This window comes from Ascaphus truei, chromosome 5 (assembly GCF_040206685.1).
Source record: "Ascaphus truei isolate aAscTru1 chromosome 5, aAscTru1.hap1, whole genome shotgun sequence".
Classification (NCBI taxonomy): Eukaryota; Metazoa; Chordata; class Amphibia; order Anura; family Ascaphidae; genus Ascaphus; species Ascaphus truei.
This window is the reverse complement of record NC_134487.1, coordinates 177,139,898-177,158,441: the sequence shown is the minus strand read 5'-3', so window position 1 is coordinate 177,158,441 and position 18,544 is coordinate 177,139,898. Positions and strand designations below refer to the sequence as shown.

General features: G+C 45.8%; 1 protein-coding gene across 1 annotated transcript in view; it reads right to left on the bottom strand.

Moving 5' to 3' along the window:
* The window catches only part of ANTXR1 (ANTXR cell adhesion molecule 1), a 184,732-nt gene that overhangs the window by 19,543 nt on the left and 146,645 nt on the right, over positions 1 to 18,544 (bottom strand). The window contains exon 17 of the mRNA XM_075601304.1: positions 11,416 to 11,496. Coding sequence (XP_075457419.1) covers positions 11,416 to 11,496 — 81 coding nt within the window. The remainder of the gene's footprint in view (positions 1 to 11,415; positions 11,497 to 18,544) is intronic.

Sequence of the window (18,544 nt, the reverse complement as noted above, 5' to 3'; positions counted from 1 at the left end):
TGGCTACTGCAGAGCTGCAGGGATAAGAGCCACACCACAATGGGGCCGAGCCCGCTGCGAGGGGGACCACCATACCTGCTCTCAAGAGAATTGAGATCAGGACTCGGAGCACTAGGCCACGCCCGCCAGCGGCTCAGCCAATGAGGGCAAACCTGCCGGGTGTTGTCATGGCCGGGCCCCCATCACTCCAGTGTCACGCCCTCCCCTGTCTTGTTCCCTCCAGCTCACTGCAGACCGGGGGACTCGGCTGCACGCACCACCAACCTGGCAGACGCGCATGCAGCGCAGGCAGCGGGGCCGTAGCCTTATATGGAAGTAGAAAAAATAAAAGAACTACCAGTGTATTGAGTAGGCCCGAAAAGGCAAGTAGGCCAGAGAAGAACTTGCATAGAAATCATCTCCTGCCAATGGGTCAGTTGGTGCGATGTCCTGAGAAAGAAAGAATTCCAGGAGTAGATAGTCAACCTAGGAGAAGAGATCGACTAAACCGAGGACAGAGTCCACAGAGAACGATCCACCCGTACCACGAAAGACGGGTAAGTAACAGTAGTACCCATGTCCAGAAAGGAAGACTAAAATCCCCATGAGACTTGACCTACGATTCTCCGGAGGTGTCGACAGATATTCTCATTTTTAGAGTGGCAAAATGGGTAGTACCTATGACTCTAGAGACAGATTACCCTGGGAGCTGTGGGACCATGGGGTGTAATAGTACTGCAATCCTTAAAAAATTGTATGTGTGTTGCTTCCACTGTACCTATAATTCTATGTACCTTTGAGAGGAAAATATGTGTTAGCTAGGTCATGTGCGACAAGGTCTTTAACCCAGGACCAACATTTTATCAGGGGGAGGATGTAACCCCCTGTTTGATGAGCTCCACACACTCACACTGCCCCCTGGCAGGTTCCTCTCCAATGTGCTCTGGACATGTGACGGTAATGGACATGAGAGTAGCTAATAACGGCTGTGGAAGAGGAGGGACTGTGACGATAGAGGCAATAAAGGTAAAGCCCAGCCATTGCCCCATCGTCCTGATCAATATACAGGGTAGCGGTGTGTAGTCATCCTATCATGGTTTATCTGGCCAAAAATGTATGTGAAAACTGTGTATAACCTTTATTATGGTGGAACTGTTGGAGTGTTTGTGTAAACTGTTTATTCCTCAGGTCCTGGGCATGATAGGCTGGCAAAATACTTTCCTGGCCTGCACGCCCAGGAATCTGGGTTCTGCTGGTCACACGAGGAGATTGTGGACAATGGAGGGTGGGGATGGGCAGCCCTCTGCCTGGGAGCCGTTGGTCCGGTAATCAGAGCCATTGTCTGCCCAGACAGAGAGGTGCCTATGTCCTCAAGAGATAGAGTGCCGGCGATTGGAACAGGAAGAGGTAGGCACTGTTCTCATTGTCCGGTTTGTAATTCCCGCCCTCCTTGCCTCGGCCTCTTTGTCATGCCCCCTGTCCAGATTGGCCAACACAGATAGTGATTGGCTCACCACATTGATCACTGGCCCATTCTCCATGTTTGTCTATGGAGATGGGAAGGCTATCAGTTGCAGCCGATTTCAGTACCGGTGTGGTTTCTTACTCTCACATAGACTAACTAAGCGGGGCTCTCCGTGATTGTGCCGGAGCGACCAAATAGCGTGCATGTGCACTCTACCGTGGGAGATTGAAAAGTGCTGCTTTTCGAATTGCATCCAGTGCTACCTTCAGACTCCGAGTCCTCACAGGAGTGGAAGCTGCACCTGGGAAGTCATTGTGATGACGCCGGGCACCTAGACTGTCTAGGATTCCCCCTTGTATGGGCCAGGGACGGTGAGTATAGCTCAGTTCTGATATTGTGTGGTGTCTGCTGGCTCCAGTCAGAATAAATATACATTTATTTAATCTCTCTGTCCTGTCTGGTGCTTGATCCCTATTTTATGCCCTGGTCTGCCATGACAGGGATGAAGAGGGAAAGGAGCTTCTAAAAAGGGGGACAGCCATGTTGATATCAGATGTGCGTGGACCTGAGGACTCAGGTTAGGTCACGGATTGCAGAGGGTGCATGCGTGCACGCGGCATCAGGAGCAGAAAGTTGCAGTCCAGACGTAATCGAGAGTTCAAGCGCCATCAGAGGGGACCCTCACCGGCAATAGAACACAGCGGTACAGCAGCACCCGTTTCGAAGTACAGGCCTGCAACGGTTAGTACCTGCACACCGTGGGAACTCGTTGTGTACTATTATAAGCCAATATTGCCAGGATTGGGTGGCTAATTCACCACTGACACTGATTCTCACCTGTCTGAAAGGGATCCTTGGTTGAGGATTACAGTTTATCCGAGTTAGTAGTGGTTAAGTAAACTTGTTTTATCACCTGTATATCATGTCCGTGTTCTTCCCGCCGCCTGACCATAGGCCACGTGTGGCCCTGTAAGTTATCACTAGGGGCTCGTGCCCTGCTTCAGCAATAGTCATAAGTTTTAGAGCTAAAAGTAGAGGGGTTACATACATTTAAGAAAGCAAAACACTTTGATTGCTCCTTTAAGGCATAATGTGGATCAGGGCCAAAACAAGAGGAAACAAAGTTTGCAACAGATTTATCAAAGAATTAAGTCTAATACAATACAATGACATTCTTTGCTCTTATAAATATGGTGTAGTTTGCTCCCCCCATATACAATACATTCATTTGAACAGCCTGGTTCAATTGGGGCCTTAGCGGGAGAGTTTTTCTAAAACGTGTGCCAAGCAAAACCTAGACACCTGGAAATAAGATAAGACGCTCTTTTAAGTTGCTGCATTTTGCCTCATCCAGTTTCTCCATAGCTACAATGTAAAAATAACTATTAATGCAGAGGGGAGTGGAAGACACAAGGCTTCTGAAAATGTGAGCACACCGCAGGAATCTCCATGTGACCTGCGCTCAGATGCTTATTGGAAGCAGCTGTGACTGTTGGTAACCTACAATACCCTTCGCTACTGCAGACTGATAAAAGGATTTCACAACCCTTTGTATGTCTAGGGGAGCCTACAAATTCTTTCAAGCACTACAGTTATAAGGAGACACACACACGTAACTTGCCTGGGTGCATTATAATGAACAGGTTAAAATTATAGTGGTGTTGGCTAAGGAATCACAAGAACTTTTGAGAACAAGTACAGTAAGTGATTTATTTAGTACATCAACGTTTTGGTCCTATTACAGAATAGGAGAAAGATCCTATTACAGGACCAAAAACATGATGTACTAAATAAATCACTTAGTTTATTTCAAAAGTTCCTGTGACTGCTTAGCCAATACCACTATATATATGCCGAAAAACATTTTGGGGAGATAGTGATTTGTCAAAGAAATGGAATTCCAGCAGGTTAACCACTACAAAGACCAAACTACTTGTCTACGTGTCCACTCCTCGCACGCACGCACGCACGCACGCACACACACACACACACACACACACACCTATATATATACACTTTAAGCCTTTGATCCCTTTACTACTTTGCACTGCAGGCCCCTTTGACAATGACGTGTTAAGGCATCAATACCACCAAACATTACAATAGATTTTGTAACAGGATTGGAAGGGGGGGAGGGGGGAAGTGGCTGAGCTTCAAAAACCTCTGTTCAGCTACAAAGAACCCCCAGGGTCGAATCCTAAAATTAATAATAATCAATAAATCAATACAAATGTGGTCCCTACAAGAACCAGTCATGAAATCCTTCCCCATCAAAATCGCAGCCGTTGAGCACCAAGTCTCACAAATACATGTATTTCTACTATCGGAAATTAAACAATGACCTCATTTTAAGGCTCTATGCCAGGAATTTCGTAACCAATTCTTCATGACCTCACTACAGATAAGAACACATGACCAGCTGACCTCTTTGGTTTGCTTGCCCATATATAGAATACAGTCCTGGTTGTGTGTGTGTTTTGCATCTTTAAGTATGCTTCTGACTAATTTAACCCTTTCAGTGTCTTCAGTGCTCGTTACTGTCTCAATTGGGGAATTTAGAGAACAGGAAAGTGCTCACACACATAACTCCTCCTTTACCATTCAAAACTCTACAATGCCATAATGATGTACCAGGTACGCCATGGGCACTTGCTCGTTTTCTAGGGGGTGATCGGGCTCACTGCTTCAATGAAGCAGCCAGTCTGATCAAAACAGTAGTGGAGAGACATTTGCGGTCAATTGCGCTCATGTGATTTATTACTGGAGCGATCACGTGACGCATAAGTGATCAGGTTGCACATGTGTACTGTCAGACTTTAGACTTCCGGAACTGTGCACGGTAAAATGCTATAAAAAAATTAACTTATCAAACCCATTTCAGTGACTTGGTTAAGAATTTGTTCAACTTGTTACCTATGAGACCATACAATACGCTTGAAGAAGGAACATGTGAGGTTTGGAAAGCTCTGTGCACCAGTAATCCAAGTGGTTAAGAAAAACAATAATGGCAGTGTGTTTAATTTAAAAATGTGCTAATTTTATTTTTAAACATTTGCGAATAGCACTTTGGACCATCATTAAAAATGTATATGTAGCCCCCTGTAAACAGCTCAGGCTATACCTATCTTCCTTCTACTGCGTTAAGTCCTGTTAAGATCAGGCGCCAGTAATCATTATGGGTTTTCTCCCTTCATAGCCCTAACCTGAGTGGTAGACGCAGGCCTGGACTCTGCTGCAGGCGTGAGCAAGAGGGGAGGTTCTGCTGACACCATGAGGGGAGGGGCTAGCTCTATATTTAGCAGCCCACTCCGGGGAGTAGAGTTGTTCTTCGTCCTTGCTGTGTGCCGTGTTCCTCTCTTGTTGATGATTCTTCAAAAGAGAGAGTAGCTGAGGAAGAGTTCGAGTGAACAGTGATATCGAGAGTCTAGAGCTGCTGAGTATTATGCCGTGAGCCACGAATCCTGCGGAACGGTCCGAGGAGTATCAGGAGGCTACGGGCTCCCCGGCGCAGCGTGCCGGATGAGAGCGAGAGGAACTAAACCGATCAGCGTCTAACAGTAGAGCTGGTAGAAGTATAGACTGGTGGACCAATGCCCTCACCCCGTTGCCAGGGGTTATGGGGAGAGAATTCAAGACCCACCTCGAGGCTAACCTTGGGGGTGGGCCACGGGGTATTGCAGCCCTAGCACAGACCATCCTGTCGGCAGAGTGACTTGGAGGGAAGGAGAGGAGGAGGTCATGGGAGGTGAGCGGGTTGTACCTCGCCCTGGCGATTGTATTGCGGCTGCTAAAAGCCTTGTCGTTGGGATATCGTTGCTCTGTCAAATAAAGAGACTGTTCTGCATCCGTAAAGACTGTGTGTGATTTGGAGAGTATAACCCTGGGACCTGAGGGGTTCTTCTATACCGGTCCTGTCCCATTACCCTGGGAGTATAGAAGATAGAGGCGCTGCACCACTAAGATATCATGGAGGCTAACACCCCAGAAGCCCGGTCCTGGCTCCCCACACAACACCGCGGGAAGCTCAGGCCCTCCTGTTCCTCACAGGTACGCACCACACCGCATGTAATCAGCCCCCATGCACCCCTCACACTCCCGTAGAGACTGGGGGGGGGGGAACAGGGTTACATTTGGAGGCGCTGCTGAGAGATGGATATCTATCAGAACAGGACCGGCTTATAGCGAGGCGGAACAGACAGACTAAGATGCACTCTCCCGGCAAGTGATATTACGCAGGTAGCGTGAGGCAACTGGGGGGGTCATAGCGGTAACCAATCCTGGGACCATGGCCCAGGGCCGCGTTACGGAGGGGTGGATAGTTGGAGCTGATCAAGTCCCTTGAGGCAGGTAGCGTGAGTCACTGGGGTTGTCAGCCTGTTAACCAGACCAGGGACCATGGCCCAGGGCCCCGCTATAGTGGCCAAAAGCAGGAGACGCCCATACCTAGAGAAGAGGTATCTTAGCTATCACCCACACCACAGAGCACGTACACGTAGGAGGAGAGGAGGAGAGGAGTTCCGTTGAGCCTGGGGTACCAGCCACCTCAATTTAGTGGGTCACATACAGTATGAAAATGCAGAGTCCACTTTTGGAGGGAAAACATGGTCTAGGTACGAGATACCCATTAGACATGGAGAGTAGGGCGCAGGCACATTTGGTGGAAGTATCCAAGATGGCGGCCATCCCTACATGTGCTCCGCGGAAGGGCGAGCTAAAATGGCGGTTCCCGCCGAGTCTGGAGCAAGCACGTGAGATTTGCAAAAGGACTTTGAGACAGCTGTGGCGGGAAATGTGCAAGAGTCTGGCGCCAAACCCAGATTCCTTGCAGGAGGAGCGGAGTGGCGCGAAAGCCAAAAGGCCACGTCATGCTGACAAGGAAAAGACCCCGCCTCTGGATTCCACCAGAGGGAGGGGGCCCACCCAGAGCCAATCAGGAAGGTCCTCCCCTGCGAAGGGAGGGACCGGAGACCTGAGTGAGGAGCGTGACTTTTGTCTGGCATTCAAGGAGCAAGGAGCTGGAAAACTGTGTTGTCTTCCCTCTGAACGAATCATGTCGGAGATAAGTACCTCCATTCACCAAGTACCTGGAGGCCTACTGGTCGTGGCCGTAGCGGAGCACGAATATGTTCGGTGCTTGTGTGTGCACTGCGGACTACCCGGCGCGATGCCAAGTACCAAGGCCCGATGTGCTAAATGTGACACGTTTTACTTGTGGCCAACCGAACCGCGGGATTTGTTCGGCACGCCACGGGGTGCCTCTCCAGGAACTTTGACGGAGGTGGCGGACGACAAAGAAAAGACAGCCCTGGGTCCCCGGTATACCATATCGGGAGGAACCAAGGCTCAGCTAGTTATTGAACTAAGCAAGCTGGCCACCCAGACAAGCGCAACCGCAGTGGAGGTATACAAACGAGGACATTTAGTACCCATATCCACGGGTTGTATCGCTGAAGAACCAGGTGACTCCCCAGCGGAGGAACCGATCGTGATTTCTTCTTCAGAGGAGGAGATGGGTGTAACATCGGTGGCGATGCGCCTACCGGCGAACCACCCCAAAGGCATCAAAAGAGAACAGACAAGTCCGGGGACCATCCGACGGCGAACACTGGTGCGGCCGGAGGCCCATATGAGTCCCACCGCCGTGGTGACTCCCAGTGCAACGGAGACGGAGACCGAGACGATCCTAGCGGAGCCCGATGTCATCAAAAAGCAGCGGAGTGGTAAGGAGACCCCACCACCCCCTTACTCCCGCCAGGCACAGACCGCATTCATGGTGAACGAGAAAGAGAGGCTTGAGGCCTACTTGTTCGATCGAGTGCCGGACGTTCCCCCGCCGCCCCCGGGGTCCTCGACGCACGGCCGGCACGTGACCCCGGGGCGGATGGGAGCTCTGCAGGCGATTCGGATAACATCAGTTCCGGGTCCACTGGGAGAAAGACCAGTCTTGGGGGGATATTCTCCCCGCAACACATAGCCTCTGTCATGGCCAGGGCTAAGCTACAGAGTCGAGGTTCTCCCCGAGAAGTCCAAAGTATGAGGGGGAGTGCCGCTAAGAAGACATTCATTGGGCGGGGGTGTTATCCGTTTGCTGGACAATGTTCTGGACGTTTCTCCTACCCCGGCCCTTAGCCCCCCTGCCCCGGCCACTGCCCCTGCCCCTTCATGAGTGGTGCCACCGGGACCTACCAGGGATAAATTATGTAAAAACCCCAGATACTCCAAGGACTTGCGGGATTGGGAGTTGAGTGAGGAAGGGTCTGAAGGGGAGATACCGTATTCTAGTGTTATACCTGTACCTAACCCTGTGCCGTTTTCTCCTGCAGCTAAAGGGGGAGGCCGAGATTCTCACACTCCAGCAGAGGCTGGGTCTACTAGCCCAGTGGTGTCCAAGATGAACCCCACTAGGTATTATAATGCCAAGGGACGGAGAGACTGCTCGCGATCTACTGATGCGGGTACTTCCGGGGTATCATCACAGGTAGATTCTGATGTAGAGCGCACTAGTCAGGTCGCTAAGTACGAGCACCGCAATAAATGGTGGGCGCCTTTGTTCACCGGTTACCACGAAGGGATGGATCGTACACGATTCTTGTTGATTAAGAACGATGTAGTAGATCATTGGTGGGCGGCTGGTTCTTTTACTCCGCAGGAGATGGGGGATGAGTTGGATGACCGGTTGAGGGAGATAGAACAGAAACGTATTGTACCTCAAGGCCCTAGTATATTGTATGACGAAGTAGCCTCCAAGGAGCCCTTGTTTTGGGTACTGCCAAGCAGGGCAGGGCACCGCACGCTTACCAAGCTAAGTCGAGCTGACCGGGCTATAGTCGCTAGATACCATCAGTCACACGGTTATGAATATCCCTATGTGCCGGAGCCCATCATGAGAGAGGTTGAGGATAACCGAGATAGTTGGCTTAGGGAGGCAGTTCAAGAGTACCTGCGGACCAAGTACGGTCGGGCGGGGTATCACAATGAAGATAAGATTAGTGAGCTAGTGCGTATATGGAGCATCGCTAGGTGTATTTACATGCACGGTGTTAAATACAGGCCTGAGCATGGGCCGGTTCAGTCGTTCGCGGTGACTGTCACTGACCATAACGGACGACGTGTAAGGAAGCCTGATCCAAGGCACTATCTGTAGGGTTCTCCATGTTGGGAGTACCCGGATGTACTTACAATTACTACCTCATTATGCATGTATTATATTGTTATGTGTGCTTTTTCCCAGGTGGTTCGCCGCAGGATGATACTGCTAAAGATAGGTCCAAGTGGGGACCATTGGATTCCACCATAGGGAGAGTGTAGCCCCCTGTAAACAGCTCAGGCTATACCTATCTTCCTTCTACTGCGGTAAGTCCTGTTAAGATCAGGCGCAACAGTAATCATTATGGGTTTTCCCCCTTCATAGCCCTAACCTGAGTGGTAGACGCAGGCCTGGACTCTGCTGCAGGCGTGAGCAAGAGGGGAGGTTCTGCTGACACCATGAGGGGAGGGGCTAGCTCTATATTTAGCAGCCCACTCCGGGGAGTAGAGTTGTTCTTCGTCCTTGCTGTGTGCCGTGTTCCTCTCTTGTTGATGGTTCTTCAAAAGAGAGAGTAGCTTAGGAAGAGTTCGAGTGAGCAGTGATATCGAGAGTCTAGAGCTGCTGAGTATTATGCCGTGAGCCACGAATCCTGCGGAATGGTCCGAGGAGTATCAGGAGGCTACGGGCGCCCCGGCGCAGTGTGCCGGATGAGAGCGAGAGGAACCAAACCGATCAGCGTCTAACAGTAGAGCTGGTAGAAGTATAGACTGGTGGACCAATGCCCTCACCCCGCTGCCAGGGGTGATAGGGAGAGAATTCAAGACCCACCTCGAGGCTAACCTCGGGGGTGGGCCACGGGGTATTGCAGCCCTAGCTCAGACCATCCTGTCGGCAGAGTGACTTGGAGGGAAGGAGAGGAGGAAGTCGTGGGAGGTGAGCGGGTTGTACCTCGCCCTGGCGATTGTATTGCGGCTGCTAAAAGCCTTGTCGTTGGGATATCGTTGCTCTGTCAAATAAAGAGACTTTTCTGCATCCGTAAAGACTGTGTGTGATTTGGAGAGTATAACCCTGGGACCTGAGGGGTTCTTCTATACCGGTCCTGTCCCATTACCCTGGGAGTATAGAAGATGGAGGCGCTGCACCACTAAGATATCATGGAGGCTAACACCCCAGAAGCCCGGTCCTGGCTCCCCACACACCGCGGGAAGCTCAGGCCCTCCTGTTCCTCACAGGTACGCACCACACCGCATGTAATCAGCCCCCATGCACCCCCCACACTCCCGTAGAGACTGGGGGAGGGGGAAACAGGGTTACATATACAATATTTTTGCTTTCAAAACAGAAAATAACCCCCTTTTCTTTACCTAATAAAAAAAATGCAATATTGCATTTATAAGAAACAAAGTAGTGGCCCTTAAGCATTGCATATGAGGTCCCCCTTTGGGAATATTATTTAAAATAAGGGATTAACGGCTTTAAGGGGTTAACCGGGTGGGATAACTCAGGTTACACCTCTCCCCATCATGTGATGCAAGATGACTATGCAGAAGGGATTGCCACTCCCCAGTATGTCTTGTGACCAGTGATGTCACCATGGGAAGATAGATTATATACAGCTCTACTCAATGTTCTAGAAACAGGTTCTTTAGAGTTCAGACTGGGGCCTCACAGCGAGTCCTGTAAATAGGTTTGTGCGTATAGCTAAATGTATTAAGAAGTGTCCTGTCACCCTTTGTTGTTTTGAGAAAAGGAATGTACCCTTTAAGCAAGCTCCAGTAGCATGGGTCTGAGTTTGTTTTCACTATTTAACAGGAGAAAGCATGCTTTTAGTAAGGAGTTCTCAGTGTTTGTAACTCTGTAGTGTGTTTGGATCGGCCCAACCAGAAGGTCCTTAGTGCAATCCTGATCAGATAGGAATGGAAGAAGTATGCGGTAGCAGGTTCCTAATTCAGCAACCTGAAGTGTATTTCAGAGAGGTCCGTATAACATGGGATATCACTAACTTTGTGCAAGTGACTGTCAGTTTAATCCTCACTGTGGGTAACAAGCCAAGTACCAATCCAGTGTAAGAATGAGAGCCACAAAGGCAATGAAGCCCAGATAAGTCCATTACTTAGGAGTGAGAGCTACAAAGTGGATGAAGTCCTGCACATTATTATTTGCCATGTTATCAGTCAAGTGTGAAGTATCTCAATGACTGTGGAGCATTATTGATGGATGTTGAATAAAGCACTATATGTTTTATAAAAGTTCCTGGCGACCATCCTTGTTACAGTCAAGCATCCACGCCCAGCCTGCATGAACCCAGCTCCTGGAACAGGTATGAGAGACTGAGCACTGCCATGTATATAGTAAATCTGATGTAAACTTGTTTGGAGCCGGGTAAGAAGGGTTACATAAATAAAAAAAGTAGTGGTACTTAGTACGTCTTAGTACCATCACACTTTAACCACTGGCTGTACATGATAATTTAATCTATGATGAACTAAAATCGTATTGCTCCACTGCAAAGTATCACAGGTACAATTAATTTACATAAAACAAACAAAATCCGTGCTCTACTCAAGTATATTTTTTAGATCCAAACGTCCATATAATACAAAATGGTCTGACGCAAGGCACTAACAGGGGACCCCCACATATATAGAAAATGACAAGAAGTGGACAAGCACAGCCTTTCCTTAGTAAAATAGAAAATGTATTAAAAGAGCCATATTAGCTCCTAATCCTCACTTACATCTAGGGTAAAAACAATGTGCATACCAGGAGACCAGACACAAATGAGTCAGGTTTCCCTGATGAAGATAAACATAGCAAAATGCGTAGGGTCGCCTGGTGGAGCTGTGCAGGCATTGTGGAGACGTGAGAGATGTGGACCATTCTGGACTAAGATATAACTTCTCTCCATGTGACGATTATTTAATAGTTTACAATAGCAATGTACCTTATCTCCAGGCAGAGGGCGCATTATAGATACCCGACTGTATCCTTTTTGTAGCAGAACCCACAAGGCATCGAGTTTCCCCTGTAAATAGAAAAAAGTACAGATGTGTGTTTAGCTACAGAAGAGTCATTGGCTTTGCTTACTAAGTGGTGCTAAGCCATAACACACCTTCTAGCACGGGAAAACATATCTTTTTAATGCTGGGAGGTGTTTTACGGATTAGCATTAATATTGACAGATTTATTATAAATCATTCTTCCTGGCAATGCACAGGTTATTAAGAATCTATATTAGTGTAGGGGCCCTTGAAACGTGGTCTGCCGTGCAGTTAGCTCAAGGGCTTACAACAATTTGGCCAAAATGTTAAACTAAAAGACCATTTTATTTATTAGTTATTTATACATGTATATTTAGGCACTGTACTGTATATAAGTTTTTCTGGATGTGCACTGAGCTTTGTCTGTGTTTTATGTTATGTCTCTGGTTTTACATATATATATTGCCATGCTCAGTAGCACTCCTCTGTGAAACTTATATGCTTATATATATGTTGTGTGTATTTTGGGGGTTCAATATGAGCTTGTAGGTGTTCTGTATGTTTTATAAGTGGTGTTAAGCCATAACACACCTTCTAGCACGGGAAAACATATATCTTTTTAATGCTGGGAGGTGTTTTACGGATTAGCACTGCGTATGAAATATTGGTTACCATGCTTTAAACACTATAGAGATCAGTTATAGGTTAACCAGTAATGTATGGTTTCTCAAGTAATTCAATTATCTGACTCTATAGAGTCAGACAATAGTGACATCTTAGAATAAAACAATAACGTGCAGTGACATTATCATGTTAATTACACAATGAGGTTGTGATGACCTATTTTGGAGAGTTTTTATAAATTGTAATTAAATATTAATTGATTGCATACAATTTCAATTGGGTCCTTAGTAACATCATAATTAATATATATCTATATACTGTATAGAGAGAGAAAAATCTTTCTCTATTAATAAATAGTCGATATATTCACAAGCTAAGCCTTAATATATATGCTTCTTGGTCAAGGGCTCAACGGGGACCGTAATGTCAATATCACCTGCAAATAAAACATGCACTGTTTCTTCATCAAGACGAGTGTGCTGGATTGCTGTTGTGATATACCTATTATTTTCTTTGTGCACCTCACTGTAACCATTGCGTAAATGTGCAGCATTTTGTTTATATATATATATATATATATAAAAAATATAATAATTATTCTTATATTATGTATAATATAATAATAATTATTATATATAGTGAAGTATATTCATGCCGACCCTGTCCCTTTTCCTCCCAGGTAGCTCAGTCAGCAGTCAACCACCTCTTTTCCCCACTTTCCCGTCCTCCCAGCTAGCTCAGTCAACTCCTACTCTTTTCCCCCTACACTTCTGACAAGCTTAGGTCGTCTCCTTTCTCGCTCACACGGCAGCTCTTTCCCAATGTTCCAGGCTAGGAAACGACGACAAGCTTTTGGATTGTTTCTGCTTAGGACTCTTGCAGACTGGGCTGTGCAGCGCTTCGTATCGTTCTGAAATGCGGGAGTTCGGGGTGAGCTCAGATATTGCACCTCGAACTCACCATCTTTACAATTCATACAATTCATACCTGCAATGCTGATTCTCCAATAACTGAGTGTTTCACGTCAGCACTGGCAAAGGAATTTCAATTGAAACATGATGGGATTCCATGAAACACACTGGAAATCTGAGGACTTAATCGCATTGTGTTGCTTTTCTGCTGTTTTAAACTGGATGAGTTTACATTTGGCACATGTATATTAAACTATGGTGGGAAATCATTCTATGGGGCCTATTCTATAAACTTCGATAACAAACTCATCGAGGATTTTGAGCACTTCTTGAAGGTTTTGGCAAGCTTGCTATTCAGAAAGCTCCGATGACCTGCCAAACTCGTTCGGGAAGTGCATCTCCCCTAGCGGTAGCGCTGCGGCCCAAACACACCGAGTGGGAGCTGAAAAACTGCTCCAACTCGCGTTTTTGATAAAATCACGCTATTCTAGTAGCTAGGATGCGATCATCAAGGCACTCACCTAGCAAGCTAATCACCAATTCAACCCCGAGGGTGGCGAGATGGGATTTGCGAGTAGGACTTAGAATTTTTTTTTCCTGCCTCGGATTGATGCTGGGGTCTCCGGAGATGATACTCATTAATACCAGCTCCGTAGACCCTCGGCTTCAATCCAATGCAATATAAATACATTTACAGGCAGCGTCATTACCTTAGCGACTAACCGCTAAGGCAGGGGAGCGCAAACTTTTGGAGCTGCGCCCCCCTGCCTGCTCCCCCTTGCTTTCGCACCCCCCTACCTGGTTTGGCGGCATCAAATGATGCCGTGGTGTTACGTGATGTTCATTGCCATGGAGACAGACGTGAGATCACTCATTTGATGCCGCGTTGCCATTGCGATGCGTCACATCAACGCATCTGAACCCCGGTATTTGTGTTGTAGAGGCCTCACGCGATCCCCTGGCATTTAATTTAAATGCCTTAAGGAAAAGCGCGGGGCCTCTGCAACCGCCCATGCCCCCCCAAAATATCTCGTGCCCCCCACTTTGCGCACCGCCACGCTAAGAAGGGGTTAGCTACGAGTGTCTGATTTATTATAGGTAGCAGAGGTGCGTGAAGGTGGTATTTGGCCCATGGTGGGTGTTTAAGCCTTACGGGAGGGTTGTGGGAGGAGTTAACACTTTCATTACTTTATGGATATGGTTTGCCACTATGGCACTGAATGGGCAAGCTAAAAAAAAAAAAAAAAAACAGGCACAAAATAAAACACATGACATTTAAATAAAACAAGCATTTCACGATAAAGCCTTTGATTGTGATTGTGGTAAACCATGCCCAAAATATATGGGCATGGATTGCCACACTGACAATTAATGGGCAACCTAAAAAAAATTACAAAATACAATATAACAATTAAATAAAAACAAGCACCAAAAATACAAAACAATTAAATAAAAACAAGAATCAAAAATACAAAACATAACAATTAAATAAAAACAAGCATTTGCAAAAAAAAAAAAAAATGCATTGCTTGGCACTGTGTTTATCTATAGCCCTAAAGGGGCATAAATAAACACATTGGAAGTCAATGGGCAAACTAAAAAAAATACACAATTAACTAAAATACAATCAATGTTTTTCTTACCATTGATGTCTTCACCCCGTCCTACGCAAGCACCAACTCTTGACCCTCGAAGTAATGAACCTCAACAGCCGATGCTAAGAAGTCTGTGATCAAATCTTGATTGTAGAGATGTCTATATGGTGCATTCTTCATTTTTTTCTTTCTTCTTCATTATTTTATTCTTTTCTGCTTTCTTTTCTTTCCTTTTGTCTTATTTACTTATAATCCAACAGGGGTAGGACAGATGTTGTCCTGTCAGCTTCTTAAGCCCAAATGAGATGGATCAGGCCTTATATAAGGCCTATGACGTCACATTTGAGTGTCAACGGTACACCCCAAACCGATTGGCTGGTGTACCATGTATTGTATTGTATTGTATGTCTTTATTTATATAGCGCCATTAATGTACAAAGCGCTTCACAGTAGTAATACATGTGGTAATCGAATAAATAACAGATAATATAAATAACAGATCATGGGAATAAGTGCTTTAGACATAAACATAACATTAAGGAAGAGGAGTCCCTGCCCCGAGGAGCTTACAATCTAATTGGTAGGTAGGGAGAACGTACAGAGACAGTAGGAGGGAGTTCTGGTAAGTGCGTCTGCAGGGGGCCAAGCTTTATGTATCATGTGTTCAGAATATTCACAGTGCTATTCATATGCTTCTTTAAGCAGGTGTGTCTTAAGGTGTGACAGTTTTTTTTAAAAGGATGTGATGTCACCAGAAAAAAATGGCTGCCATCACAACTAATTGAATTGGGAAATATACCATGTGAGGCATCACATGTTACAGTACCATGTGATGGCAGCCATTTTTTTTTAAGAATGTGACGTCCCAACCTTTAAGAAGATGTCACATGTTTAAAAAAAAATGGAAGCTGTCACATGGTACTACAACCAATCAGATTGGAGGTGTACATCTCATCATTTTAAAGGGAGGGAAGCATAGCCTACCTGATTGTCTGGCTTCCCTCCATGACGTCACATACTTAAAAAAAAAAAAAAAAAACTCCTGTCAGATGGTACACCAGCTAATCGTTTTGGGGGTGTACCATTTGACACTCAAATGTGACATCAGAGGCCTTGTATAAGGCATGTCCCATTTCATTTGAGCTTAAGAAGCCGACGGGCCAAAATCTGCCCTATTGGATTACAAGTAAAGAAGACAGAAGGGAAGAAAAGAATGAAGGAAGAAGAAAAGAATGAAGGAAGAAGAAAAGAATGAATAACTCACCAGGGAGACGTCATTTAAATCAAGATTTGATCATGTATTTCTTCGCATCGGCTGTTAAGGATCATTGTATTTTTGGTTCTTGTTTTTATTTAATTGTTTTGTATTTTAGGGCTTCTTTTTATCTAATTGTTATGTATTATATTTTGTGTGTTTCTTTTTTTAGCTTGCCCATTCATTTTCATAGTTGCAAACATGACCATATTATATGGGCATGGTGTACCACTGTGCCAATGAATTGGTTTATTGGATTTTTTTAAAATTTTAAATAAATTGTAATGTATTTTATTTGGTGCTTGTTTTTTTATTGGTAGATTGCCCATTCATTGTTATAGTGGAAAACCATGGCCGTTTAACACTGTGACAATCAATGAGTAGCGGGGGTTGGGATATTTGCCCTGGGGAGGGTGTTAAGGCATCCCGGTGGGTAGCAGGGAAGGGGGTTAACCCCTTGGTTACTATAGCGGTTACTAACTGCTAAGGTGATTAAGGGTTAGTGGCCATTAGTTTGTTTTCTTTTTGTACTGTTTCTGCCCTCGGAGAACAAGGACACGGAGGACGGTGATGAGGATGGCCTGTATACTGGCAAGGGTAAGTGCAACTTTTATTTACATTATGCTGGCTGGATAATGTTTTATTTTTAATGGGCAAATTAGCTATTATCCAGACCTGGATAATAGTAATTTTGCCCATTAATGTACTGTATGTGTTGAGGGGGGTTGTTGGGGTAGAGGAGGTGGGTAGTAGGGTTGTTGTATTTGATGTTTCTTGGGGGTAGAAGGATTGGGTGAAGGAGGTAGTTGCCCCAGGGTGAGTGGTTAGACCTCTCGGGTGGGTAGCGGGAGTGGTTAACCCCTTCATTACCATAACAGTTACCACCACTATGGTAGTCAAGGGATTAACTCCTCCCACAACCTTCCCGACAGGCCTAACCACCCACCCTGGGGCAACTACCCCATTTCCCCCGGACCTGAAACGAATGCAGTTTTGCTCTGGAGAACCCCTGCTACAGTACATTGTTATTAAAATATAAATAAAAACACTGCGATCATCTGTGAGAGCTATGCAGGGAGCTGCACCTGTGCAGCTCTTACAGACTGTGGCCAGATCGCACGGCGGAGAACTGTGAGAGAGGCTTAGATCACATCGCTGATGTCCCGTACGGTATTGGCATTTTCCTACCTCACGGTTTGAGACTTAAGGAAATGGTTTCTGATTCTTTCTGAATACTGTGATAACACAAATGTCAAACCGTTCGGTGGGGTCATGCCACACCGTTCGAGATAGGAGCAAGTTTATTGAAGCTACTAGAATAGGCCCCTCTGAGTACTCCTTCCGCTACATCCTATCTAGCACTTGTATTGTTTTAGAAATGCTGTCCATATTTACAACATATGGACATCTGTAATAAAATAACGATGCAGCACAATATATTCTTAATTAGCAGTGAACATGTCAAGGTCAAGTGACCTAATTAGTAGGATGTGCGGGGGGATGGACAAGAAAGGGGCAATCATACCTTTTATTGGACTAACAAGTAGTTAATATGTTACAAGCTTTCGAACCTCTCAGGACCTTTATCGGGTATTTGATGAAGGACCCTGAGAGGTTAGAAAGCTTGTAACATATCAACTACTTGTTAGTCCAATAATAGGTATCATAGCACCAACTACCTCTCCCTCCTTTGTTAGTACATGGAAGGACCAACAGGGCTACCCACCCTTCTTTGCTGACTTCAATGAGTGAAACTCCTCTGATTAAATAAGGGAAATGAGTGTCAGTCAGCCAATAAGTGATACTGTACTTCTAATGACTGAGATTGTCCTCTAATGAGTGGGACTCACTCCTAATAAATGAGGCTGTCTTGCACTGACTGCGACTCACTCCTAATGCGTGAGACTGGCTTCCCATTGACACCCATTCCTATGTGCAAATACCTTCCAGTGAGTCGAGATATGCAAACCATGCAAAAGTAGCAGCGGTTGAGTCAGAGTTTGCAAACATTGTAAATGTACAATGGAATTTTGTTTATTATGCTAATTTGCATAATTTTCTAAAATCACATTTTTTTTTACATAGATAGGAAGCAGGGGTTCTACAGAGCGGAACCAAATTATCTTCAGCTCCGGGGACCCCCTGATTCTCTAGATATTTACCAGGGAAGGAGCTGCTGGTACAGTCACCTCCTAGGGAAGAAAAATGTAGTCTTAAATCGCCCTCATCGTGAAAGCCAATAGGAAGCCGCAACATCATTTGTTGTGGCTTCCTATTGGTCTACGTGATGCAGAGGGTTTTAAACTTCTATAACGTATCAGCAGCACCTTCTCCATTAAGTATGTGCTTCCCACCTACTGTATATAAAAAAAGGGGGAGATCAAGGTGGGACTGCTACTTTTATTCTGACAGTATAAATAGGACACATACTGTACCATGTTTCACTCATCGTCTGACAATACTTTGCTTAAAGTTTACTCATTCGGCAAAATTATTAGCCCTTTGAGGCTTAGCAAATCGTTTCACACTGAATCAATTTTTGTTGGGGAGAATTCTTAAAATTAAGCAATGCATTTTGGACAGGTTTCCTCCTCTCTACTAATGAGTGAGACCATCATAGAAATGACATACTCCAAATGAGTGAGGCGGTCTGCCAAGTGAGACTCATTCTAAACAATTTCCACTGTTGAAGATCCTTGTTGTAAAC